Source organism: Maniola hyperantus, unplaced genomic scaffold (genome assembly GCF_902806685.2).
Source record: "Maniola hyperantus unplaced genomic scaffold, iAphHyp1.2, whole genome shotgun sequence".
NCBI classification, from domain to species: Eukaryota; Metazoa; Arthropoda; class Insecta; order Lepidoptera; family Nymphalidae; genus Maniola; species Maniola hyperantus.
The window spans coordinates 44,273-70,740 of record NW_027188982.1 but is presented as its reverse complement, the minus strand read 5'-3'; the positions used below and the strand labels follow the sequence as shown (position 1 = coordinate 70,740).

Here is a 26,468-nt window from a genome sequence, read left to right as displayed (position 1 = left end):
AAAGGATAAAGGAACAAAATGAAACTTTGCTGAGATAGGAGTGCTTTTTTTAATCTACCCGTATTTCATCGAGTTCCATGTTTTGATCTTTCCGTGTTACTAACGTCTCTAACCGATCTACGTAGCTAACCGATTTTGAAACTATAAATAATTAAGTATGTTAAAATCTAACGCAATAACATCTATTTCTAAGTAATGTGTGTTTTTCATCTACCCGCATTACATTGATTTACATGGTCAAAATGTTCAATTTGTCTTTTTTTTTTCGTTCTTTCATATCGAGGACGATGATGTGCCGCAAGCCTCAGCCTGGAAGTGCGGCCGGAGACGCAGCCGCCGGTGTGGCCGGAGTACAGCCGGGAACACGGCTGGCAACGCGGCCAGAAGCGCGGCCTCCACGCCGCGATGCGACTGGGAGCGCAGCCGGCAGGACAGCTGGGCGGTGCGGCCGCCGGTGCAGCCGGGAGCGCAAACGTCGGCGCGGCCAAAAGCGCGGTCGCTGGTGCGGCCTGGAGCGCGACCGTTGACGCGGCCGCTGGCACAGCCAGGAGCGCGGCCGGGAGCATGGCCGTCGGCGCGGCCAGAAGTGCGGCCGCCGGCGCGGCCGGGAGCTCGGCCGCCGGTGCAGCCGGGAGCGCGGCCGTCGGTGCGGCTGGGAGCGCGGCCGTCGATGCGGCTGGGAGCGCGGCCGGGAGCACGGCCGTTGGCGCAGCCGGGAGTGCGGCTGGGAGCGCGGCCGTCGGTGCGGCCGTCGGCGCGGCTGGGAGCGCGGCCGCCGGTGCAGCCGGGAGCGCGGCCGGGAGCACGGCCGTTGGCGCAGCCGGGAGTGCGGCCGGGAGCGCAGCAGTTGGTGCGGCCGTCGGCGCGGCTGGGAGCGCGGCCGCCGCCGGTGCAGCCGGGAGCGCGGCCGGGAGCACGGCCGTTGGCGCAGCCGGGAGTGCGGCCGGGAGCGCAGCCGTCGGTGCGGCTGAGAGCGCGGCCGTCGGCGCGGCTGAGAGCGCGGCCGTCGGCGCGGCTGAGAGCGCGGCCGTCGGCGCGGCTGAGAGCGCGGCCGTCGGCGCGGCTGAGAGCGCGGCCGTCGGCGCGGCTGAGAGCGCGGCCGTCGGCGCGGCTGAGAGCGCGGCCGTCGGCGCGGCTGAGAGCGCGGCCGTCGGCGCGGCTAAGAGCGCGGCCGTCGGCGCGGCCGAGAGCTCGGCCGCCGCGGTGCGGCTGGTAGTCCAACCAGAGCAACCGAGGGAAGCAGAAAAGTCTGCTAATTCAAATGGTGATAATTGTGCATCGATGTAAACATGTTAATATAAGTTATATAGATTTCATGAGGCTCATGAGTTTTGTAGATTTATCAATGATCAATCTCCAAAACTGCATTATGATGAAAATAAAATAATCTCTAAATTTGATTCAACAACAAAAGTTAATGAGTGCACTAAATTATATACCACTTTTGCATTCCCGACTCAGATCATGTTAAAGAAAATAGTACATGCTAATTACAATCGATTAATCGCAAAACCTTAAGGGCTTGTGTGGATCTTGTAGATTTGCTTGGGTTTTCGAAAGACATGGGTAGGGACTAGGGAACATAACAGTGGAAGTACCCATAACCCAATGCTTAGACTCAGAACTCTCACTCGATGATATTTTATGACACCCGATAATTTGTTTTAGTTTAGTTGAGTCTCAGAGAACAATATTATTTAAAGCATTGTCTTTTTTTTAAAGATTTTGATGAAGGGATTAATAAATTAGAGAAATCTTTCACTTATTGGATTATGCCATATTAACTTTAAATGAAAAAAAATGACATTTCTATTTTTTTTTGATATATAAATAAGTAATCTATGAAAAATCTTGAACTAGTACACTCATTAACCAAATTCAATCAATCAATTAATAATAGTACAGATAGTGAAGAGAATAAATAATTATAATAATATCAACATTATTATCATTATTAAATGTAGTAACTCTAACGGAAAAATCAAGGGATCAAAGGGTATTCCTTAACATAAAGTTAAGGGGATGTCAAAATGAACTTCCAGGCATGAACCGAGGGCATGTCCGAAGAAGTTCCAGGCATTAAATTAAGGGCGTGTCTGAAGGAACTTCCAGCATGAAATGAGGGTATGTCTGAAAAAGTTCTAGACACGAAATTAAGGGCATGTCTGAAAAAAAATTCGGGCATAGAATTAAGGGCATGTTTGAAGGAACTTCCAGCATAAAATGAGGGTATGTCTGAAGAAGTTCTAGACACGAAATTAAGGGCATGTCTGAAGAAAATTTCAGGCATAGAATTAGGGATGCTTATAGAAAATGTTAAGCATTATTTGAAAATTGAATGATATGAGTAGCAGGGAGCTGCTGGATTCAGGCGGCACAGGACTATGGAAGTTCCTACGAGAGATTTTCTTTAAATTAATTCATACAAGATAGATAGATAGAATTAGTAAATATGTATGAGAATTTTATTTTCTCTGTGATTTTATTTAAATCAGTGTAATTTTAATTAATGCTTCAGATTATGATAAATTAAATTATTGATTGGTTATTTTTTTTGCGACACAATTTTTGACGTCACTCAAGTTCTAATTATGTTTCATTACTCAAATACTAAAGTTATTACTTAATTCATGTATCAATCCATTCTCATTTGAATATTGTAATTCTGATTTAATTGTTACAGTTTGACGATTATTTTAATCCTGTTTTAAATGTATAAAATAATAGTCCGGAAGCTAAAAATCTTAAATAAGATCAAGATGAATTAAAATCTTAGTAATATTAGTTAAATAGATCTTAAATAATCACAAGGATTTTATATTTAGTTAAGTTAGTTGGTAATAAAACATTTAGCTGGTATAATAAGCTTCCAGAAGACATATTGGAGATGTCTCTCAACAAGTTCAAAGTTTTCATAAAACTTAAACTTATTAAAAAATTCTATTACAATAATACGTAAAGTACTATTTGAATGATAAGAAAGCTTGGTTGGGAATGAGTTGCTTAACAGCTTTGTGTAAGTTCTTAGTGATTTTGTAAAGTGGTGATAATAAAAAGAATACCCGGCTGAGTTTGTTGTAGGCTCTTTCACGCTCAGACGGGCGCGTTTGGCATTCTCGTAGCTTTAGTTTTAAGTACGTATTAATTATCACCACTACATCATTTTACCAATTCTGGATAAACAATTTGAGTTTGATATAGTCAAGGTGTAGTCTCATGAAAGCAAAAGCACAGTGGACATAAGTACATTATGTGAAGATATAAGGAAATTCTACTTAAATTTAAAAGTCTTTAGCACGCTCTTCTCACTTAATACAAAGGTGCTAAAATATTGTCAATTATAGTTAATTATCTACTTATGCAATTAAAAGTTTGAGGACAAACTATGATTATCAGAAAGGCCGAAATGTTAGAAATCGTGAAATCAATCATCCAATATAAAAATTTGTAATGAGTTAAATACTATGGCCATAAATAATAGAACGCATTAAATATGATATGAAGGAAACATTTGATTGAATGAAGAATATTGCAACCTAAACCTTATGTGATTCATTCAATCAAATGTTGTTGACAATACACATCCCTAAATTGCATATCTATTTAAAGTAACTTACTTATTAAGCTTGCTAATCGTTAAAATTACTAAAATTATTTATCAAAGTAGTATTACATATATTTGGTTGTTAACATAATAATGACTTTAATTAAGATACTTTGAAAACGATTCTTAAGGAATGAATGAAGGTACCTTCACGTCATTTCGATTAATATCATAGTTCATTCATGATAAACGATATAAAAAGCCGTGTGGCCTAATAGGCAAGCAGTTCTGTAATGAAAACCGACAAATAAACTTGTGAAATCGTCTTCGAGTTATTTTTCCTTCGTGGTCTCCTTACATGTGTAAGTACTTCGAGAACAAAGTACTTTTCAGGTTGGCCGAATAGATGTTTATTAATTATTTATGTGTTACATAATGACAGAGAAAAAAAGAACAGAGAAAAAAAAAAGAACAAAAAAAAAAAAAAAATTTTTTTGTTGTAGTTTTGTTTCAGAAATACACATTCCATCATTCGTTAAATGTTGATGATTCATTGATCAGAAATTGCGATTAGCGTGGCCATTTTGTTATTTTGCTATTGACTTTGCATCGGAGTTCTCACTCGCAAAACGTAGAGACGAAAGATTTGTGATACCTACCTACAATAGTTTAGAAATTTTGTTTGAGTTTATTTTTGTAGTTTTTATATATGGATAGGTTAGGCTGCTGATGTCTTATCCTGTTGCTATGCCGCTAAGTCCCATTCAGCAGGGGAATAGGTACCTTGCAATAAAGGCCGGAGGCAATTGTCAGATTATAGAATAGTAGCTACTGATTGTTTGATGTCATTGTTTTTTTGTAAATACCCACTGTTCTGTAATGTGATGTAATGGATCTGCCAAACCACACTTGGCCAGCGTGGTGGACTATGGTCAAACCTGAAACCTAAATTTAGAATATTGGAGTTTAGAGATTCTTGACTACCCACTTGTGTTTGATATTTTTTAGTTCCGTAGGTTTTTGTTTTAATAATAATAATAATAATAGTTTTTTATTGTCAGGCATAAAACCCATAAACACATTTAAAAATTACAATAAAATAAAATACAATTTACATTACAAAGCATACAAATAAAAATAAAAAATACATAAAGATACCTTACAACTAACTGAAATGGTTAAAAAACTCATTTCAGATGTCACAGGTCACAGGTATTACTTTCTGTTCTTATCCTGGTGTACAGATAGCCAATAACTAAAAATAGGGCTGGGCATCCCTTCACAAACGACCTTGAGTATTGCATTGTTAGAGCTCCGAAGTCTTTCCCAAAAGGATGCCACGCGAGCTCTAACAATACAATAGAAGTCAGGCACCCCCGCTTCGGCAAACATAGTAGAAGCACTGCAATACCTCGGCAATCCCATGAGTATTCGGAATGCGTTTTGAATAATACTTTTTATTTTCTGACGTTTTTGATGTTTGAAATGTTTTAAATTTTTGAACATGGATTTTCTTGTATTTAACTATTTTTGATATTGATTACTTCTTTGACGATCTTTTTAATGTAAATTATTTTTGTGTGATATTTTTTGACATTTTAATTTTTGGTACCTACCTTCATATGTTTTTATTTACTACCTTTTTGGATTTTATATTTTATTTATGAAAAATTGTATAGTGATAGGTATATGGATCAAAACCAATGGTGTTAAGGGACAATTTTATGATGTTTACGATGGTGCCTTAAAACCAATGGTGTTGAAGGATATTTTGTAGTTTAATACCAGTGGTGTTAAAAATATTTTTTGATATTGGTTTAAATTATATAATTAATTATATGAATTTTGTATGAGAAATTTTACTTAGCTATATCAACTCGGTACAGATGTCTATGCTGTGATCGGCGCACGATTTTCCGCGTTTTCCGCGCGGAAATTGGCGGAAAAGCGGTCAGGCGCACGGTCCTCACGCGTGGGCACCGTCCGAGTCGGAAAAGACCGGAAAACTACGAAAATTTGGGGTATAAATTTTGCCGAAAAATTTTGTAAGTGAAAAATTTTTTGAAAATTTTAATTTTGGATTTTCTTTCGCAGGACGCTGGGGCCGGTGGAAAGCAACGCCCTGAGGGATTTTCATGTGAAAATTCGAAGAACCGGGACAACGACGCAGGATTTATGCAGTTTCTTTAAGCAAATCTATGAATTTTGTATGAGAAATTTTACTTAGCTATATCAACTCGGTACAGATGTCTATGCTGTGATCGGCGCACGATTTTCCGCGTTTTCCGCGCGGAAATTGGCGGAAAAGCGGTCAGGCGCACGGTCCTCACGCGCGGGCACCGTCCGAGTCGGAAAAGACCGGAAAACTACGAAAATTTGGGGTATAAATTTTGCCGAAAAATTTTGTAAGTGAAAATTTTTTGAAAATTTTAATTTTGGATTTTCTTTCGCAGGACGCTGGGGCCGGTGGAAAGCAACGCCCTGAGGGATTTTCACGTGAAAATTCGAAGAACCGGGACAACGACGCAGGATTTATGCAGTTTCTTTAAGCAAATCAATGAATTTTGTATGAGAAATTTTACTTAGCTATATCAACTCGGTACAGATGTCTATGCTGTGATCGGCGCACGGTTTTCCGCGTTTTCCGTGCGGAAATTGGCGGAAAAGCGGTCAGGCGCAAAATAGTAAGTTCGCATAAATACTTAGGATTAATAATAGATCACAAATTCAACTGGCACGAACATATAAAGCATGTGTGTGATAAACTCAGAGCATTCTTGGCAAACTTGTTTATAGATATCAAGATATCGAGTATATAAATGTAAGTATATATTATAGAAAACAGATGACGTAGGCATCCGCTTAGAAAGGATTTTGGAAAACTAAACCCCTCAGGAGTTAAAAAAGGGGTTTGAAAATTGACACTGTTTTAACCCCTGAGGGGTTTAGTTTTCCAAAATTATTTTTAAGCGGATGTCTACGTCATCTGTTTTCTATAATATATACCTACTTACATATTTTACATACTCAATATCTTGATTTAAATTTTAAAACTGACAGACTTTCATACAAATTTCAAACCCCTTAATTTTCTATTTATGGGCTAAATTTTTCTTACTTCAAAACTGACAAACTTTCATACAAACTTCAAATAGCTATTTCACCCCCATAGGGGTTGCATTTTTAATGCCATATTTTATTAAGCTCATATTATGTTAAAATCTCATTGTTAAATATCAACCCTAAGGGTGTAAAATAGGGGTTTAAATTTTGTTTACTCCACGTGGACGAAGTCGCGGGCATAAGCTAGTGTAAGTATATATTATAGAAAACAGATGACGTAGGCATCCGCTTAGAAAGGATTTTGGAAAACTAAACCCCTCAGGGGTTAAAATAGGGGTTTGAAAATTGACACTGTTTTAACCCCTGAGGGGTTTAGTTTTCCAAAATTATTTTTAAGCGGATGCCTACGTCATCTGTTTTTCTATAATATATACCTACTTACATTTACATACTCAATATCTTGATTTAAATTTTAAAACTGACAGACTTTCATACAAATTTCAAACCCCTTAATTTTCTACTTAGGGGCTAAATTTTTCAAAAACCATGATACACATTTTCTATGTTTATAACAATTTGTGTAAATACAAAATTTCACGATTCTTACTTCAAACTAACTGACTTTCATTCATACTTCAAACCCCTATTTCACCCCCTTAGGGGTTAAATTTTCAAAAATCCTTTCTTAGCGGATGCCTACGTCATAATAGCTATCTGCATGCCAATTTTCAGCCCGATCCGTCCAGTAGTTTGAGCTGTGCGTTGATAGATCAGTCAGTCAGTCAGTCAGTCAGTCACCTTTTCCTTTTATATATATAGATGTAATTTTGGATGTTTGTTGCTCCTCCACATCACAATTAAAGAAACAATTTGGATTAGGTTAATTAGCAACAGAGATATGCACCAATTCTAAAGTCCTCGCCGACAAAGTCATAAACAGAAGCTGGTAGTAGTACTCATTGATGATGATGAATTATGCAACGGTATGTGGTCAGTTCTCACAATTTTTTTCAGGCAAAGATGGTACAATTCTTCATTCATTTCCCAATCCTGAAAATGAAATGGATCTGTATCTTGCGTGGACTCCAGCTGTTGGACTAGACACATCTTTGGATCCTCACTATGTGTATCGAAACCGACGAGTGTGCCATGCTCATTTTGAATTGAAATTTTAGATTAAGACGAAGGTGATATAATTAAAATGTTGGCATTTAATCTATTTAATATAAGAAATTATAAAAAACTGTCTAATCGCTAAACTGTTGTTTTATTTGCCTAAAGTAATTCAAATTCCACTGTCTCCAAAGTAATTTCTAAAAGTCAAATCAATAAATATTTGATTTTTGGAAATTACTTTGGGGAATGAAATGAAATGAAATGAAAATGAAATGAAATGAAAATCTTTTTTATTCGTATAAACTTTTACAAGTGCTTACGAATAGTCGGATGCATCTACCACTGGTTCGGAATGCCTTTCCTGCCGAGAAGAACCAGCAAGAAACTCGGCGGTTGCTCTTTTCAAATATTTGATATAGGTACAAAATTATGCCATGTATAAAATAGTATTTGCAGTCTTGTGCGTTGCTGGAACGAGCTGCAGGTCAAATCCACGCTCTTTTATCATTTAGATAATCTTCAATTGTGTAATATGCTTTTTTCAGGAGCATATTTTTAATAGATTTTTTAAACTTGTGCAAAGGTAAGTCCAAAATAGTTTGCGGGATTTTATTATAAAAGGTAATACCAATACCCACAAATGACTTTTGGACTTTCCTGAGGCGGAAGGCAGGAGCTGCAAGTTTGTTTCTGTTTCTAGTTAGCCTATTGTGTAGATCACCAATTTTCTTGTAACTAAGAATATTTTGTCTTACAAAAATTATGTTATTATAAATATATTGAGAGGCTACAGTAAGGATATCTATTTCCTTAAATTTCTCTCGAAGGGAATCGCGTGGTCTTAAGTTATAAATTGCGCGTATTGCCCTTTTTTGTAATACAAAAATTCTCCCAATATCTGCCGCTTTACCCCATATTAAGATTCCATAAGACATAATACTATGGAAGTAAGCAAAATATACTATCTTTGCGGTTTCCACGTCAGTTAACTGCCGAATATTTCTAACAGCGTAAGCGGCAGAGCTTAATTTGCTAGCAAGAGTTGATATATGGGTGCCCCATTGAAGCTTCGCATCTAAGGTTATCCCCAAAAATGTTGTAGTCTCTTCTATTTGTAATGTATCGTTATTTATCATTAAATTAATGTTACTTGTGTTCTTGGTATTGGGCAGTGCGAATTCAACACACTTAGTTTTTTTTGAATTTAAAAGTAAATTATTTACGGTAAACCAGTGAGTTACCTGAGATATGGCACTACTCACATCGTCAAAATTGTCTTTATTTCTATCAACTTTAAAAATCAAAGACGTATCATCAGCAAATAGTACAATATCGCAAGTATTTTGGACAAAATATGGTAAATCGTTTATGTATACCAAGAACATGAAAGGACCCAGAATAGAGCCTTGAGGAACACCCATTAGTGAGGCTGATCCGGATGACTTTACATCGTTAACACACACTGTTTGAATACGATTACCAAGATAAGACGCAATGAGACCAAGCGCAGTGTCTTTGATTCCGTAGTGGCTCAATTTAACCAGGAGAGTCTCGTGCTCAACGCAATCAAATGCCTTGGATAAGTCACAAAAAATACCAATGGCATTCTGTGAGCCTTCCCATGCACTGAATATATGCTTTAACAGCATTGCGGCCGCGTCGGTTGTTGATCGACCTTTAGTGAAACCATACTGCTCAGAATGGAGTAGCTTATTTAGATTAAAATGCCTGTTGGGGCAAGTTCGATTTCTTCCCCAACTTGACGAATGAGTTTAGGGGTTTTAATCACTGGGTTTTGGGGAATCTTATTAGTGGACTGTATAGGTTTTGACAAGGTTTCGAGAGCTCCCTGCTTCCCTTTGCTAGACAATCTCTCCCCATGAACCTGCAGACACCTCTAAATAGATAATACCACCTACCTTTGAAAGTCTGCAGCTTTCCGTGTGTGATCTCACTAGGTCCGCCTTTCGTAGCACTGTCCGTCCCACGACGAGCAGTTAGACACCAAACTTGCACAATGTTAACGATGAGTGGTCGAATTTATAGTAGTCGCGGCGATGCGGCCATGTTTGTGATCTGGCATACGAGTGGCGTGCGTGCTTCGCGCCGATTTGAGACACACTGGCGCCTGGCTGCCGTTGCGTGCGCTGGCGCCACGATCGTTTTTTCCGCAAAGATGCGCGGAATGGTTAGGCGGTAAAAATCTACTTTGAAGATACCTACATTTTCATGAGGTTTGAAATTATCCGCAAAGCAGGGAACATTTCCGAACACCGCCCACCGTTAAAATGTAATTTTAACCGGACTCAAAATTAAAGAGAGAATTGTGAAACTGAATTTAAGAATTTGGTAATAACGAAAGAAAAGTTAACTAAACTTAAAACGAATCTTAAACTAAGAGAATAATTAGTAAACGAAATCCAAATTAAATAGAGAGAGGTAATGGAGACGACCTACGAACAGGTCGTTTCAGAAAACCTTGTTGTGTTTGGAGAATGACGGAGCGAATGACACCATCCTTAGAAGAGTTTACTTCGGAAACTCGACCCAGTTTCCATTGTAGTGGAGGTAAGTTAGGGTCATTGACGAGAACTAACGTCCCGACTTGAAGGTTTTCAATCGGCTTCGTCCATTTGTTCCACTGTTGAAGCGTGTACGAATATTGAATGCGTGAAACTTGCATAGAACGATTCGAAAATCCACGCATATATGAAATTATAGTTTTAAGTTTCCGGATAGCATTAGACTTTGTCAGGACCGGTCCTGCGTAGTCTACTGCGACTTTAGAAAAGAGTCTGATTTGCACGCGAGCCGAAAGCAAATCAGTAATTTTAGATTTGAAAAAGATTACCCGACGACGAAAATATTTGAAACAGTGGAAAATTATTAGTTTGACAATTTGTTTAGTGCAAATAATCCAATTATTTACTATAAACGAAATTAATGTGGCTCGTAAGCCCGAATGCAAATTAATTTTATATGCGAAAGAAACGAAAAGATGATTAAAATGATTTTCAGAACATAATACGAAATAGTTTTTCCGATAGTCGAAATCTGAGTTAGATTTTCGACCGCCCACCCTGAGGAGAACCGGCTGGTCGACGAATGGGTTTCTAATGTCACTTGGAACCTCTGCACCCCAGTGACCGTGAGCTAACCAAAGTTCTCGAATAAGAGCTTTAGCAGCAACGATATGTACAGTATATGAACAGTATGGGTCCCAAACCTGAAATAAAATGATTTTATTTTTTATTTTTTTTATTTTTTATTTATATTCGGGATCAAAGAGCCGAGGGGATCGGAAATGCGTATAATTTCTGACGAAAGTATACGATCTGTCACCCTGTCGGACAGAGGTTCAACGTGAGACGAAAACACGTCCTCTAGAGGCTGCGTGGCTAGACTCAGGACCTTAACCGAACTGTCTTCAACTGAGGAAACTGTTGAAGGCTCAACGTCTTTAGTTACATCTGAAAGACGCTGCAAACGTGTTAAACTGTTCGAGTACTGCTTGTGAAGTTTAAATTCATATCTCATAAGCAGAGCGAAACGTTGATTTTGGAGACAAAAAGTGAGTTCAATCGAATCTGAACTACTTAGAATGTTATCCATATAGGACAATCGACGAATAAATTCAGCAGCCTCGGAATCTTCCGATTGAGGATCCGAAACTAACTGCGAAAGAACACGAATAGCTAAGAACGGTGACGACGAAAAACCGTTCGTAGCTTTCCCCACTCGAAAGACTTGAGGATTTCGAATGGCACCTGAGACAGGTGCTGTAAGGCCAGAATCTGCCGTACAATCCGAACACGAATTACAAAGCTGCTCATCAGGAACAAAACGACGCTCCCTCGAAAGGGAGCCTTTCCGCGCTAATGAACACGGCTTATCGAATGGTGGCTCAGTTTCCCGAATTGGAAGTGAGACCACAAATTTGCTGGACGTCAACCGTTCGTGTGTTCGACCGAATGTCTCTTCACACAGTTGATCGTCAGCTGAAGACGAAACGAATTTGTCTGGGGTCGATTCTGATTCCCAGACTTTACGAATAATATTATCAAGACTGTTCTCTTGATGTGAAACGACGAAAGATGAAACATTTGTTTTCGAATTTTTATTACGGACGAATCTTTGGTCAACTTTTCCGATGACAAGCCAACCAAGTGAACTAGAAATGGCCATTGGAGTTCCAATAGGTCCACGAAGAGGTTGTCCGACGAAAATATCATCATAGATATCTCCTCCTAAAAGAATATCTACTGACGACGGCGAATTAAAAGTAGGATCAGCAAGACGCAAATGTTGTATATGAGACCACGACTCTGTCTCGATAAAGTTCGAAGGTTTAGATGACGTTATGTTTTTCAAAATCAATGCACGAAGAGCTAACTCTAAACCAGGACCGGTGTGTGATTTAATCACCGAAGTTACGAATCCTTTCGAACAAGTAGTTAGATCGCCGATGCCTTGAATAGGCGTGCCTAACTTGCTGCGAGTTAAACCAAGACGCGTGACCAAATCGTCGGTGAGGAAAGAAGCTTCAGAACCTGGATCAACTAGAGCTCGAGCACGAATAAATTTACCTGAAGAATTGCGAATTAAAACGATAGCTGTCGAAATCAGGACTGTATGTTGATTAGAAATCGCATCAGTTGAGTGTAACGAGACAACATTAACTGATTCACTCGAAGACTGATCCGGTTTTTCTTGGGCTTCTGAAGGCTGATCAGATTCTGATTGAACTTCTGATGGTTCTCTAGAAGTACTCGCATAATGCAACATCGAACAGTGATGAGAAGCATCACAAACTGAGCAATGAATTTTAGCGCATGCTATATTAGGATCGTGCACGGGCTTTAGGCATCTGAGACATATCCCTTTTTCTTTCGCGAACATGAATCTATCGTAGGGTTTCTTTTTCTTGAAAGCAGCACATGAAAATAATGAATGCGACCCTCGATTACATAACACGCAAGCTTTAGATTTGAACGAATTAGAATTTGATTCCGTCGAATTACTGGAATCAGAAGAAGTAACGAATGACGAAGTAGCGCGAGGTCTATCTTTCTGCATCGCGGAACGAGACGAATCAAAACGGGAGGTTGGGCGCGAACTTTCCCAAGCAACAATTTCACGATTTAAAAATTCTTGAAGCTCACAAAATCTCGGAAGTGAGTTCGTAGGAATAGATTTATCAAATTCACGACGTGTGTCGGGATCTAATTTTCTGTATAACATATGGTACAATACGAAGTCCCACTCGTCTATCGGAAACCCCATTGAATCTAGGGCGCCGATATTTTCTAAAAAACCACTGAGGATAGTCCGCAGTCCTGAAGCACTAGGCGAAGTTAAATTTGGGAGTTTATACATTGCATCCATATGTTGCATGGCGATTAAGCGGTCGTTTTTATAATTGTATTCCAAAATGCTCCATGCTTTTTTATAGTTACTACTGATGATTGACATCCCTTTTAATAATTTGCTTGCATCACCACGAAGATACGATAGCAAATATTGAAATTTAGCTACGTCCGAAAGATCCTTATTTTTATCAATCAGCGATATAAACAGATCACTAAACGAATTCCACTGTTTATAATCACCCGAAAATGAAGGAATTGATAATGGTGGCAATTTTGTCTGGCTGTAAATTTTGGGGACTTTCCGATTTAGAAATCGGTTCCTCTAAACCGAATTTTATACTCATGATTTCTCGAATTAAATCATTAAAAGCCGCACGAGTTTTGCTATGTTCAGGACTCAAAGCTTTTGTACTTTCAAGTTCTAAATTCTCGAGAGATGATTGAATTTGTTCGAATTGGTCTTGTATACTAGTGAGTCCCGTACAAGACACCATAAATTTGCGATAAGAAATAGCATTAGAATCTGCTTCCATTCCTAGCTGAATTATCGTATTCAGTTCTTGTTCTATGCATCCTCTCCTATGCATCAAACGTGTGTACTCAGTTGATTCAGTCATGATGTAAACGAATAAAAACAATAAGAACCGAAAATAAAATCAAATAATAAAATAAAACTAAATTTGTAGAATTTATTTTTATGAACTTGGACAAACCACTGCCGTGCGCCTCACAGCACAATCAGAACCACGAAAACAAATAAAAACGAAACATTACAAAAATAATTTTGTTGAACTTGGCTGATGCACTGCCGTGCGCCTGAGGCACGATTTACTAATCGGAAAACGAAAAAACCACAAAAACGAAACAACGAAAGAAAAAAAAAATCTTTTGTTGAACTTGGCTGAGCCACTGCCGTGCGCCTACAAGTACGATTTACTAATCGGAAGCACGGTCGAAAACGAACAAAAACGAAACAAAAAAAACTTTTGTTGAACTTGGCGGAGCCTCTGCCGTGCGCCTACAAGTACGAATAACCCGACTAGAACACAAAAACGAACGAAAACGAAACTCCGAAAAAAAAACTTTTTTGGTTGATCTTGGCTGATCCACTGCCGTGCGCCTAAAGGTTCGAATTACTAAGCTAAGACACGGCAATAAACGAAAACGAAAAGAAAAAAAAATATTTTTCTTTGGACTAAAATCGTAAGTCGTGTCGTAGTCGTACGGTATAAATGCAGAATAATCCGCTCGATGTTCAAGTATTCGAAACTTACCCACTTTTTATTTCATATTTTATTTTATGTCGAAAATATTTGATTTAACAATTTAGCTATAGGTATCTTAATGACCGCTTGCGAAACGAAATACGAATATAACACGAATAGTGTTCAAACCACGAAAGGTTTATGCATGAACCTTAACGAAACGAATAGGTATACAAATGCGAGGCAATCGATTTACCCTTCGATCGATTTCGATTTACGATTGACCCGCAATTGCAATGAATATTAGGTAGTTACTCAAACGAAAACCGAAGCGAAAACAATTAATAACTACCTATTCACAGCTCAAACTGGTCATTTAGATGCCTACTTAGTAGCTTTTCACAAGAAAAATGAACGAAGTCGGTTGACCTATTTTAATTCCAAATTACGATGAACTACGAATCGAATTTTGAGCAAGATGGCGTCATTCGAATATCACTTTTGAATATTACAAAATGAAAATTACAAAATTCGGTATCTAGTGAGATGTTAAAATATAGATATAGGGAACTTAAATATTCGAAGAGAAGGTCTAAAATGGTAGTAGGGAACCTAATATCCGGCTCGAAGGACCAAAATGTTGGGGCAAGTTCGATTTCTTCCCCAACTTGACGAATGAGTTTAGGGGTTTTAATCACTGGGTTTTGGGGAATCTTATTAGTGGACTGTATAGGTTTTGACAAGGTTTCGAGAGCTCCCTGCTTCCCTTTGCTAGACAATCTCTCCCCATGAACCTGCAGACACCTCTAAATAGATAATACCACCTACCTTTGAAAGTCTGCAGCTTTCCGTGTGTGATCTCACTAGGTCCGCCTTTCGTAGCACTGTCCGTCCCACGACGAGCAGTTAGACACCAAACTTGCACAATGTTAACGATGAGTGGTCGAATTTATAGTAGTCGCGGCGATGCGGCCATGTTTGTGATCTGGCATACGAGCGGCGTGCGTGCTTCGCGCCGATTTGAGACACACTGGCGCCTGGCTGCCGTTGCGTGCGCTGGCGCCACGATCGTTTTTTCCGCAAAGATGCGCGGAATGGTTAGGCGGTAAAAATCTACTTTGAAGATACCTACATTTTCATGAGGTTTGAAATTATCCGCAAAGCAGGGAACATTTCCGAACAATGCCGAAGCAGTTGGTTGAGCATGATTTTCTCAAATATCTTGCTCAGTGTTGGCAGAATTGAAATTGGCCTGTAATTATTTGGATCACTTCTGCAACCAGATTTAAAAAGAGGTATCAATTTACTACATTTCATGAGGTCTGGAAAGGATCCTGAATCCACAGATTCATTAAAAATTATGGCTAGATATGGCGCAATAATATCGATAATATTGCTGATTATTTTTACTGATATCCCCCATAGATCTCCTGTTTTTTTGCTTTGTAAAGATTTGAACACTTTAATAATGTCATGTGGAGTAACGTATTCAAACCTAAACAAGACACCGCACTCAGCAACATTGGCCCTGAGTAGATCATAGGCTTCTGTTGGCGAGGAACTAAGGGAACTAGTAGTGGTGACTGGAATATTCCGGAAAAAATTCTCAAATGTATTTGCAATTTCAATGTTGGAGTCAATAACACGGTTATTAATTTTAAGCTCCAATTTATTGCTGTCCACTTTTTGTTTCCCAATTTCATCAGAGATGACATCCCAAGCTGCTTTTATTTTATTATCAGAGTTAATAACTTTTTGTTTTATGAAAAGTGACTTTGCTTGTATGCAAACCTTTCTGAATAATTTAGAATAATTTCTGACATATTCGACAAATGAGGGAGTATAATTATATTGTTTTTCTGCATACAAGTCGAACAACTTATTTCTGCTTTTATAAATGCCAACAGTAGCCCAGTCACTAAATTTAAGGTTTTTAGACAGCTTTTTCTCTACAATTTTAAAAGTAGAATTAAAATGAGAGTTTATTAGGTCAAAAAAAACATTATAGTGTTCATCCGGACCACCCTGTGTGAACTCAAGTTTAGGTAAAGCAGTTAAAACCTTTTGTTTGAACTGCTTTACCTTTTTAATGGTAACTGGCCTATATTTTATTAGCTTTGTTGTGTCTTGATTATCACTGGGGACAGATATCATCTGTCCACAGTGATCGGATCTTAGATTCGTGATGATGGATTTTTCGACAATCGTGCAGTTACAGAAAATGTTATCTAGACAAGTGGCTGAATTTGCAGTTATCCGTGTTGGTACATTGAAAATGTTTTCTAAATTAAAGCTTTTAAATAAATTAAGTAATCTATCAGTGGAAGAATTGTGAAGCAAAATATCGATGTTAAAGTCTCCACAAATTAATATCTTTTTTGATGACCTACATATCCGCCTCAGGGCCTCTTCCATAACGTCCTCAAACAGAACAAAGTCACCTGAGGGGGGTCGGTACACGCAGACTACAATATAACGCTCCAGCTCAACACAGGACAGCTCAATAGTGCGTTCCACCGAAAGAGTAACAATGTCTTTCCGTTCTTTATAATTAACATTGATGCGAATTAGTATTAAAGATCCGCCCCGTATGGCTTTCTTTCTTGAGAACGCACTTGACAATTGATAATGTTTTAAATTTATTATTAATTGGTGACTATTTAGCCAATGCTCAGTGAGGCATAAAATGTCAATATCAAATTTTTTAATAAACAACTCTATCTCATGTTCTTTGCCAGATAAGCCCTGTATATTCTGGTGTACAAGATAGATAGATTTTACACAGCTTATCTGTTGTCGGACTACTTAGTTTAAAATATTATTATTATTTACAATAATATCCTTATTACAATTTGTATCCAAACTATTACTATAGTTTGGGTCCTGTGTAGAAAAACCGGAAATAGTACTATTACTAGTTATGTCTAAACTATATTTTGTACAACATGTACCGTTTTCAGCATAGTTCAAGCTAAAAATAGCTGGGTCTTGTATATTATAAGCTACCAAGGTAGCTATTTGTTTCTTACATCTATGGGGCAGATACATAGTATCTTTTGTCAATGAAAATTTTTTAATAAAGTTATTTGTGTCAATTATATGAAAATAATCCCTGTGACCATAAGTTAAATTATGCAGAAGCCTGTTGAGATTGTAGATATACCTATTTTGTGCTGGGGTCAAAGTGCAAGAGTACGGGAAAGTACAAAAAATGAATTTACAACCCGTCCTGTTTTGTAAGTCTAATAGGTATGCAAAGCTTCTCAAAATTTCTTTTTTTGTTATTTGCATGCTGTCACCTATCAACAAGACAACTGTACTATGTTTATCTAGACAGCAACCTTTTACATTTTCAATTATATATTCATATGGTGCCCCAGGGTTACAAACGTTAAAGACTTTTTGATGTAATTTGTTACTTAGTAAATGACCAAAGTCTTTTCCCAAACCATCTGAAACAACAAATGTTTTTCGCTGAGGGGAGCATAACAAGATATCATTGTTTTCACAGCCTTTTCTTTCTTCAGTGCACTGACTGAGCACTGGCATATCGCTAGGAACATTATTTGAACACTCACATTTATTTACCAGAGAGTCAAAACGGTCTATATTATAGTTACTTAACGCTAACAGCTCATCAGCCGCCAGTATTTGCTCACCGACCTGTTTCCGTGACAGCTCGTACTGGGAAGTAACAGTTCTCAAGGAGTTTTCCAATTTTGAAATCTCCTTGTTAAGGCTCTGAACGTCAGTTTCATATTGCTCTCTCATTTTTTGAAATGAAGAACAATATGCATTGAGTTTATTTAATAAGTCTGAACGTTCTTTTCTAAGCATAATGTTTTTACTACTTACTTTCTGATTTTTGATTAACTTTTTTGTTCTTTTAATAAATTTGCCTATTTTGATGTATTTTTTTATTTTTTTGTGACTATTTAAAAATATAGTTTCTAAATGTGGCTTATTATCTCCAGCACATGGACTGTCACAGGTCAGGTCGATTGTCACCACTGGTGCTGTCGAGGATGAAGCAAGCAGCTCGTCATACAAGTTATTTGTTTTTTGAGTTTCATAACTTGCTATTTGTGACTGAAGGTCACAAATTAATTTTTGAGATTGGCTTAATTCATCCTCTAACATAGATATCTTTCCCAGAGCCTCTTCATAAGTTTGTATGCACTGGTCGAATGAGCCGACTGCCACCTGAAGTTGGTCACGCTCCTCTGACAAAAGGGTGTGAGCGCTATGCAGGTTAGCAAGTTCAGCCTTCAACTGTGAGTTCCTAGCAATGACGGCTCTCATCTCAGCTTCACTCTCATCTTGTTCCTTCAGTAATTGTGCGTTAAGTTGTTTCAGTGACTTCAATTCTTGTAGGGCATTTTTTAGTTTCTGTTGTTCTTCCATAGCGGCTGCTTTTCGGGTAAACACAGGAGCCATCTTTTATTATACACCTGAAACACACCAAAAGATATATGTAAGTGAAGGAAATGAAAGTGGAAAGAAAGTGTTAAGTCTGATAGGGAGAGGATGAGAGATAAAAAAGGGAGATAACAAAAGTAATCTAATGAGATAGCTAATAAACTAAAAAGAAAAGTTAAAATTAGCTTCGTGGTATGTAGACTAGGTCTATTATTTTTTAAAATGGGCTAAAAATGTAATAAGTAGGTACCTAGGTACGTTATGCAAATACAGATAAAGAAGCAATGGGATAATTTAGTCACACTATACTTAGATTTAACTAATAACTATTTATACCTAACTCAGGTGGACTTTATTGTACCTAATGTAATCATTATGATATTATGTACAGTGTAATGTTCGTTTTGTCTGAGGCAGTAAATTACAAGTTACTCTTCAACTTCGCTTCCACTGTAAGTCAAGCGAAGTGAGAATAAGTTTTGCCTAGTGTGAAGGACGTGTCTCGAAATAATCGAGAATGTACTTACGAATACCTATCGTGTGAGGAGTGTTAGATTATTGAAATAAGTTGTATAGAATGATAACAATACTCCCCCGGTAAAAGTCGTTATAGGTTATTGTACCACGTCGCGCCGCTCACAAGTCCGTCTCACTGTACTGGTTGTACAGTGAGACTAATATTATTGTGTGTTGTGTGAATAGTGAATAATATTATTTAAGAAATATCCTGAGGAGCGCGATTTTTCTCGGCTTAGGGACGTCACATATCGCTAGATGGTTCTGGTGGAATAATTCTCAGTGTTAACTCTATACCCTATATTCAATGTACTCTGTGGTCTTTGGTAAGCGTCACTGCTCGTTTCTTTGCTGTAATCACAAACTTTCTTTGTTTATTTGTTATAAGTAAGTGGCTTTCATCAATTTAATTGTGAAATTTAAAAATAATTATCTCTCTTGTAATTGGTTCTGATGTAAGACGTGGATCAGTCCTTACGAAAAAGTGTTTATCGGGGGCGCCGCCATGACGCCGCGCGGGTAGTAGGTATATCGATGGTAAAAAGGTTTAACTTATTCTTTCGTTGTTTGGTTTTCCTACTGTTTTATCAGTTTTCTGATCACCTTTTGTACTTTGCTATCCTATGAGATGCAATAATTATTTTTTGGTAACCTTTTCCATCCGTGGAATCTTGGTGGTATTTATTATGAGAAATTTATAAATTACCTGAAGTCTCCTCGCATTGCTTACATCAAAGATTGCATTATGGACAAACGTATTGGTACTGTCCCTGTTGGTGCTTGTTCGTTACACTTTTGTCGAGCTTACTATCCAACGTGAGCATAATATGATCCCACGATGATAGGCTGATTCTTCCTATTGTTACTTAACCCTAGAAAGATAACCATAGCCAGAAATACTTTAAAGATAACCATACGCTTTAGAGGCGCTCGCTTTTTAAATGAGAGATTAAGAATAAAAAAGTATATGCATATTAGCTTCAATATTCATTAGTTTTCCAATACTGAAGTGAATATTCATACTATATATTTGAACTATTGTTGATGTTTTCTGTTTGAAATGTGACTGGCAGAGTCCTATGTTCTGCATTGTTAACCAACCAAACCGTTCTTGACATTGACTCAAAATAAATAAATCACATATTTGTGTTTTCTTTTTAACCGTTGAGCTGTTGAAGCTTGTTGAGATAATTAAGCTTAAGATTCATCTGTTATTGTTCTTTTGTGTGAAATATCTGTCCTTCATTCTGCGTTGTAAACCTGACCATTGTTGGGTTTGACACTCAAATTAATAAATATACTAATGAGTCAATCAAAGTAGTCTCATATAAGAGGCACAAATAAGTATATGCATATTAGCTTCAATATTTCTGGTATATACTGAAGCTAGTATCAATATGCTTGAAATGAAAACGCCATTGTTTGATCCGTTGTTGTTGTCTTTTGTGTGAAATTTTTGCTTTCACCTTTGGGCCGGAGCGCCCCAATATCAACTCCTTCAACACACAACAGACGGAAAGAAGAACTCCTTCAACTTGATAGGATCCAAAAGCGGCTTGTTCGACCTGTGAACAATGCCAAATCAACCAGCTTGTTGTTGTCTTTTGTGTGAAATGAAATCGACTAAGCCCTTTTTTCTTCATTATAATTAGTAAATAATCATTTTGGGTTTCAAACTCAAATTAATAAATAAACTAACGAGTCAATCAAAGTAAAGACTCATACAAGCACAAATAAGTGTATGCATATTAGCTTCAATATTTCTGCTATAATATTGAAGCTAGTATTAATATGCTTTAAATGAAAATGTCATTTGTATTACCCCTTGTTGTCTTTTGTGTGAAACAAAATCGGCTGAGTCCCTTTTTCTGCGTTGTAATTTGTAAAACAACCATATTTTGGTTTCAAACTCAAATTAATAAATAAACTAACTAGTCAATCGAAGTAAAGACTCATACAAGAAGCACAAATAAGTGTACCCATATTAGTTTCAATATTTCAGTTATAATATTGAAGCTAGTATTAATATGCTTTAAATAAAAACGTCATTTGTTTTACCCCTTGTTGTCTTTTGTGTGAAATGAAATCGAGTGAGCCCTTTTTTCTTCATTGTAATTAGTAAATAATCATTTTGGGTTTCAAACTCAAATTAATAAATAAACTAACGAGTCAATCAAAGTAAAGACTCATACAAGCACAAATAAGTGTATGCATATTAGCTTCAATATTTCTGCTATAATATTGAAGCTAGTATTAATATGCTTTAAATAAAAACGTCATTTGTTTTACCCCTTGTTGTCTTTTGTGTGAAATGAAATCGACTGAGCCCTTTTTTCTTCATTGTAATTAGTAAATAATCATTTTGGGTTTCAAACTCAAATTAATAAATAAACTAACGAGTCAATCAAAGTAAAGACTCATACAAGCACAAATAAGTGTATGCATATTAGCTTCAATATTTCTGCTATAATATTGAAGCTAGTATTAATATGCTTTAAATTAAAACGTCATTTGTTTTACCCCTTGTCTTTTGTGTGAAATGAAATCGACAGAGTCCTTTGTTCTGCGTTGAAATTTGTAAACACTACCATATTTTGGTTTGAAAGTCAAATTAATAAATAAACTAACGAGTCGATCAAAGTAAAGACTCATACAAGAAGCACAAATAAGTGTACCCATATTAGTTTCAATATTTCAGTTATAATATTGAAGCTAGTATTAATATGCTTTAAATAAAAACGTCATTTGTTTTACCCCTTGTTGTCTTTTGTGTGAAATGAAATCGACTGAGCCCTTTTTTCTTCAGTGTAATTAGTAAATAATCATTTTGGGTTTCAAACTCAAATTAATAAATAAACTAACGAGTCAATCGAAGTAAAGACTCATACAAGCACAAATAAGTGTATGCATATTAGCTTCAATATTTCTGCTATAATATTGAAGCTAGTATTAATATGCTTTAAATGAAAACGTCATTTGTGTTACCCCTTGTTGTCTTGTGTGTGAAAATAAATCGACTGAGCCCTTTTTTCTTTATTGTAATTAGTAAATAATCATTTTGGGTTTCAAACTCAAATTAATAAATAAACTAACGAGTCAATCAAAGTAAAGACTTATACAAGCACAAATAAATGTATGCATATTAGCTTCAATATTTCTGCTATAATATTGAAGCTAGTATTAATATGCTTTAAATAAAAACGTCATTTGTTTTACCCCTTGTTGTCTTTTGTGTGAAATGAAATCGACTGAGCCCTTTTTTCTTCATTGTAATTAGTAAATAATCATTTTGGGTTTCAAACTCAAATTAATAAATAAACTAACGAGTCAATCAAAGTAAAGACTCATACAAGCACAAATAAGTGTATGCATATTAGCTTCAATATTTCTGCTATAATATTGAAGCTAGTATTAATATGCTTTAAATGAAAACGTCATTTGTATTACCCCTTGTTGTCTTGTGTGTGAAACAAAATCGGCTGAGTCCCTTTTTCTGCGTTGTAATTTGTAAAACAACCATATTTTGGTTTCAAACTCAAATTAATAAATAAACTAACTAGTCAATCGAAGTAAAGACTCATACAAGAAGCACAAATAAGTGTACCCATATTAGTTTCAATATTTCAGTTATAATATTGAAGCTAGTATTAATATGCTTTAAATGAAAACGTCATTTGTATTACCCCTTGTTGTCTTTTGTGTGAAACAAAATCGGCTGAGTCCCTTTTTCTGCGTTGTAATTTGTAAAACAACCATATTTTGGTTTCAAACTCAAATTAATAAATAAACTAACTAGTCAATCGAAGTAAAGACTCATACAAGAAGCACAAATAAGTGTACCCATATTAGTTTCAATATTTCAGTTATAATATTGAAGCTAGTATTAATATGCTTTAAATGAAAACGTCATTTGTATTACCCCTTGTTGTCTTTTGTGTGAAATGAAATCGACTGAGCCCTTTTTTCTTCATTGTAATTAGTAAATAATCATTTTGGGTTTCAAACTCAAATTAATAAATAAACTAACGAGTCAATCAAAGTAAAGACTTATACAAGCACAAATAAATGTATGCATATTAGCTTCAATATTTCTGCTATAATATTGAAGCTAGTATTAATATGCTTTAAATAAAAACGTCATTTGTTTTACCCCTTGTTGTCTTTTTTGTAAAATGAAATCGAATGAGCCCTTTTTTCTTCATTGTAATTAGTAAATAATCATTTTGGGTTTCAAACTCAAATTAATAAATAAACTAACGAGTCAATCAAAGTAAAGACTTATACAAGCACAAATAAGTGTATGCATATTAGCTTCAATATTTCTGCTATAATATTGAAGCTAGTATTAATATGCTTTAAATGAAAACGTCATTTGTATTACCCCTTGTTGTCTTGTGTGTGAAACAAAATCGGCTGAGTCCCTTTTTCTGCGTTGTAATTTGTAAAACAACCATATTTTGGTTTCAAACTCAAATTAATAAATAAACTGACTAGTCAATCGAAGTAAAGACTCATACAAGAAGCACAAGTAAGTGTACCCAAATTAGTTTCAATATTTCAGTTATAATATTGAAGCTAGTATTAATATGCTTTAAATGAAAACGTCATTTGTATTACCCCTTGTTGTCTTTTGTGTGATACAAAATCGGCTGAGTCCCTTTTTCTGCGTTGTAATTTGTAAAACAACCATATTTTGGTTTCAAACTCAAATTAATAAATAAACTAACTAGTCAATCGAAGTAAAGACTCATACAAGAAGCACAAATGTTAGAAATCGTGAAATCAATCATCCAATATAAAAATTTGTAATGAGTTAAATACTATGGCCATAAATAATAGAACGCATTAAATATGATATGAAGGAAACATTTGATTGAATGAAGAATATTGCAACCTAAACCTTATGTGATTCATTCAATCAAATGTTGTTGACAATACACATCCCTAAATTGCATATCTATTTAAAGTAACTTACTTATTAAGCTTGCTAATCGTTAAAATTACTAAAATTATTTATCAAAGTAGTATTACATATATTTGGTTGTTAACATAATAATGACTTTAATTAAGATACTTTGAAAACGATTCTTAAGGAATGAATGAAGGTACCTTCACGTCATTTCGATTAATATCATAGTTCATTCATGATAAACGATATAAAAAGCCGTGTGGCCTAATAGGCAAGCAGTTCTGTAATGAAAACCGACAAATAAACTTGTGAAATCGTCTTCGAGTTATTTTTCCTTCGTGGTCTCCTTACATCAGAAGCAGGGATCGATCGGCTGAACGCAGGTAATAAGTGATTTATTTTATTGTGTGAATAAGTCTAAAGCGATTTGAAAATTGAGATGTTTTTTTTTGTGTTTTAAACCTGTTCATTAATATCCATTTATGGAGTTAATTATGGAAGTACCCACCACCTTCAAAAGATAATTTACGAAAAGGATAAAGGAACAAAATGAAACTTTGCTGAGATAGGAGTGATTTTTTTTAATCTACCCGTATTTCATCGAGTTCCATGTTTTGATCTTTCCGTGTTACTAACGTCTCTAACCGATCTACGTAGCTAACCGATTTTGAAACTATAAATAATTAAGTATGTTAAAATCTAACGCAATAACATCTATTTCTAAGTAATGTGTGTTTTTCATCTACCCGCATTACATTGATTTACATGGTCAAAATGTTCAATTTGTCTTTTTTTTTTCGTTCTTTCATATCGAGGACGATGATGTGCCGCAAGCCTCAGCCTGGAAGTGCGGCCGGAGACGCAGCCGCCGGTGTGGCCGGAGTACAGCCGGGAACACGGCTGGCAACGCGGCCAGAAGCGCGGCCTCCACGCCGCGATGCGACTGGGAGCGCAGCCGGCAGGACAGCTGGGCGGTGCGGCCGCCGGTGCAGCCGGGAGCGCAAACGTCGGCGCGGCCAAAAGCGCGGTCGCTGGTGCGGCCTGGAGCGCGACCGTTGACGCGGCCGCTGGCACGGCCAGGAGCGCGGCCGGGAGCATGGCCGTCGGCGCGGCCAGAAGTGCGGCCGCCGGCGCGGCCGGGAGCTTGGCCGCCGGTGCAGCCGGGAGCGCGGCCGTCGGTGCGGCCGGGAGCGCGGCCGTCGATGCGGCTGGGAGCGCGGCCGGGAGCACGGCCGTTGGCGCAGCCAGGAGTGCGGCTGGGAGCGCGGCCGTCGGTGCGGCCGTCGGCGCGGCTGGGAGCGCGGCCGCCGGTGAAGCCGGGAGCGCGGCCGGGAGCACGGCCGTTGGCGCAGCCGGGAGTGCGGCCGGGAGCGCAGCCGTTGGTGCGGCCGTCGGCGCGGCTGGGAGCACGGCCGCCGCCGGTGCAGCCGGGAGCGCGGCCGGGAGCACGGCCGTTGGCGCAGCTGGGAGTGCGGCCGGGAGCGCAGCCGTCGGTGCGGCCGTCGGCGCGGCTGAGAGCGCGGCCGTCGGCGCGGCTAAGAGCGCGGCCGTCGGCGCGGCTAAGAGCGCGGCCGTCGGCGCGGCTAAGAGCGCGGCCGTCGGCGCGGCTAAGAGCGCGGCCGTCGGCGCGGCTGAGAGCGCGGCCGTCGGCGCGGCTGAGAGCGCGGCCGTCGGCACGGCTGAGAGCGCGGCCGTCGGCACGGCTGAGAGCGCGGCCGTCGGCGCGGCTAAGAGCGCGGCCGTCGGCGCGGCCGAGAGCGCGGCCGTCGGCGCGGCCGAGAGCTCGGCCGCCGCGGTGCGGCTGGTAGTCCAACCAGAGCAACCGAGGGAAGCAGAAAAGTCTGCTAATTCAAATGGTGATAATTGTGCATCGATGTAAACATGTTAATATAAGTTATATAGATTTCATGAGGCTCATGAGTTTTGTAGATTTATCAATGATCAATCTCCAAAACTGCATTATGATGAAAATAAAATAATCTCTAAATTTGATTCAACAACAAAAGTTAATGAGTGCACTAAATTATATACCACTTTTGCATTCCCGACTCAGATCATGTTAAAGAAAATAGTACATGCTAATTACAATCGATTAATCGCAAAACCTTAAGGGCTTGTGTGGATCTTGTAGATTTGCTTGGGTTTTCGAAAGACATGGGTAGGGACTAGGGAACATAACAGTGGAAGTACCCATAACCCAATGCTTAGACTCAGAACTCTCACTCGATGATATTTTATGACACCCGATAATTTGTTTTAGTTTAGTTGAGTCTCAGAGAACAATATTATTTAAAGCATTGTCTTTTTTTTAAAGATTTTGATGAAGG

The 26,468-nt window shown here is 38.0% G+C and overlaps 3 protein-coding genes across 3 annotated transcripts; 2 read left to right on the top strand and 1 right to left on the bottom strand.

Annotated features, from left to right (window-relative positions):
* LOC138404613 (glycine-rich protein 1-like) lies at window positions 1-25,091 on the top strand. The gene is made up of 2 exons (XM_069509177.1): window positions 1-1,264; window positions 24,957-25,091. The coding sequence occupies exons 1-2, from the start codon at window positions 406-408 to the stop codon at window positions 24,962-24,964; spliced, it is 867 nt and encodes a 288-aa protein (XP_069365278.1). The 5' UTR covers window positions 1-405; the 3' UTR covers window positions 24,965-25,091.
* Window positions 10,339-18,808, bottom strand: LOC138404616 (uncharacterized). Its single transcript, XM_069509181.1, has 4 exons — window positions 17,213-18,808; window positions 16,688-16,762; window positions 11,056-11,193; window positions 10,339-10,364 (listed from the first exon to the last, which is right to left on the bottom strand). The coding sequence occupies exons 1-4, from the start codon at window positions 18,732-18,734 to the stop codon at window positions 10,339-10,341; spliced, it is 1,761 nt and encodes a 586-aa protein (XP_069365282.1). The 5' UTR covers window positions 18,735-18,808.
* LOC138404615 (uncharacterized) lies at window positions 25,079-26,020 on the top strand. Its single transcript, XM_069509180.1, has 2 exons — window positions 25,079-25,630; window positions 25,874-26,020. The coding sequence occupies exons 1-2, from the start codon at window positions 25,079-25,081 to the stop codon at window positions 26,018-26,020; spliced, it is 699 nt and encodes a 232-aa protein (XP_069365281.1).
* Window positions 26,021-26,468: the final 448 nt, after the last annotated feature.

Excerpts from the sequence above, each read along its gene's own strand:
- LOC138404613 (XM_069509177.1), top strand. The coding sequence starts at position 406 with ATGCGACTGGGAGCGCAGCCGGCAGGACAGCTGGGCGGTGCGGCCGCC.
- LOC138404616 (XM_069509181.1), bottom strand. The coding sequence starts at position 18,734 with ATGGCTCCTGTGTTTACCCGAAAAGCAGCCGCTATGGAAGAACAACAG. Across the intron at positions 16,763-17,212 it reads ATATAGTTTAGACATAACTA|TCTGCGTGTACCGACCCCCC; the intron begins GTAATAGTACTA and ends GTTATATTGTAG. Across the intron at positions 10,365-11,055 it reads GTCCGACAGGGTGACAGATC|TGGAACAAATGGACGAAGCC; the intron begins GTATACTTTCGT and ends ACGCTTCAACAG.
- LOC138404615 (XM_069509180.1), top strand. The coding sequence starts at position 25,079 with ATGCGACTGGGAGCGCAGCCGGCAGGACAGCTGGGCGGTGCGGCCGCC. Across the intron at positions 25,631-25,873 it reads GTGCGGCCGGGAGCGCAGCC|AGCGCGGCCGTCGGCGCGGC; the intron begins GTCGGTGCGGCC and ends GGCGCGGCTAAG.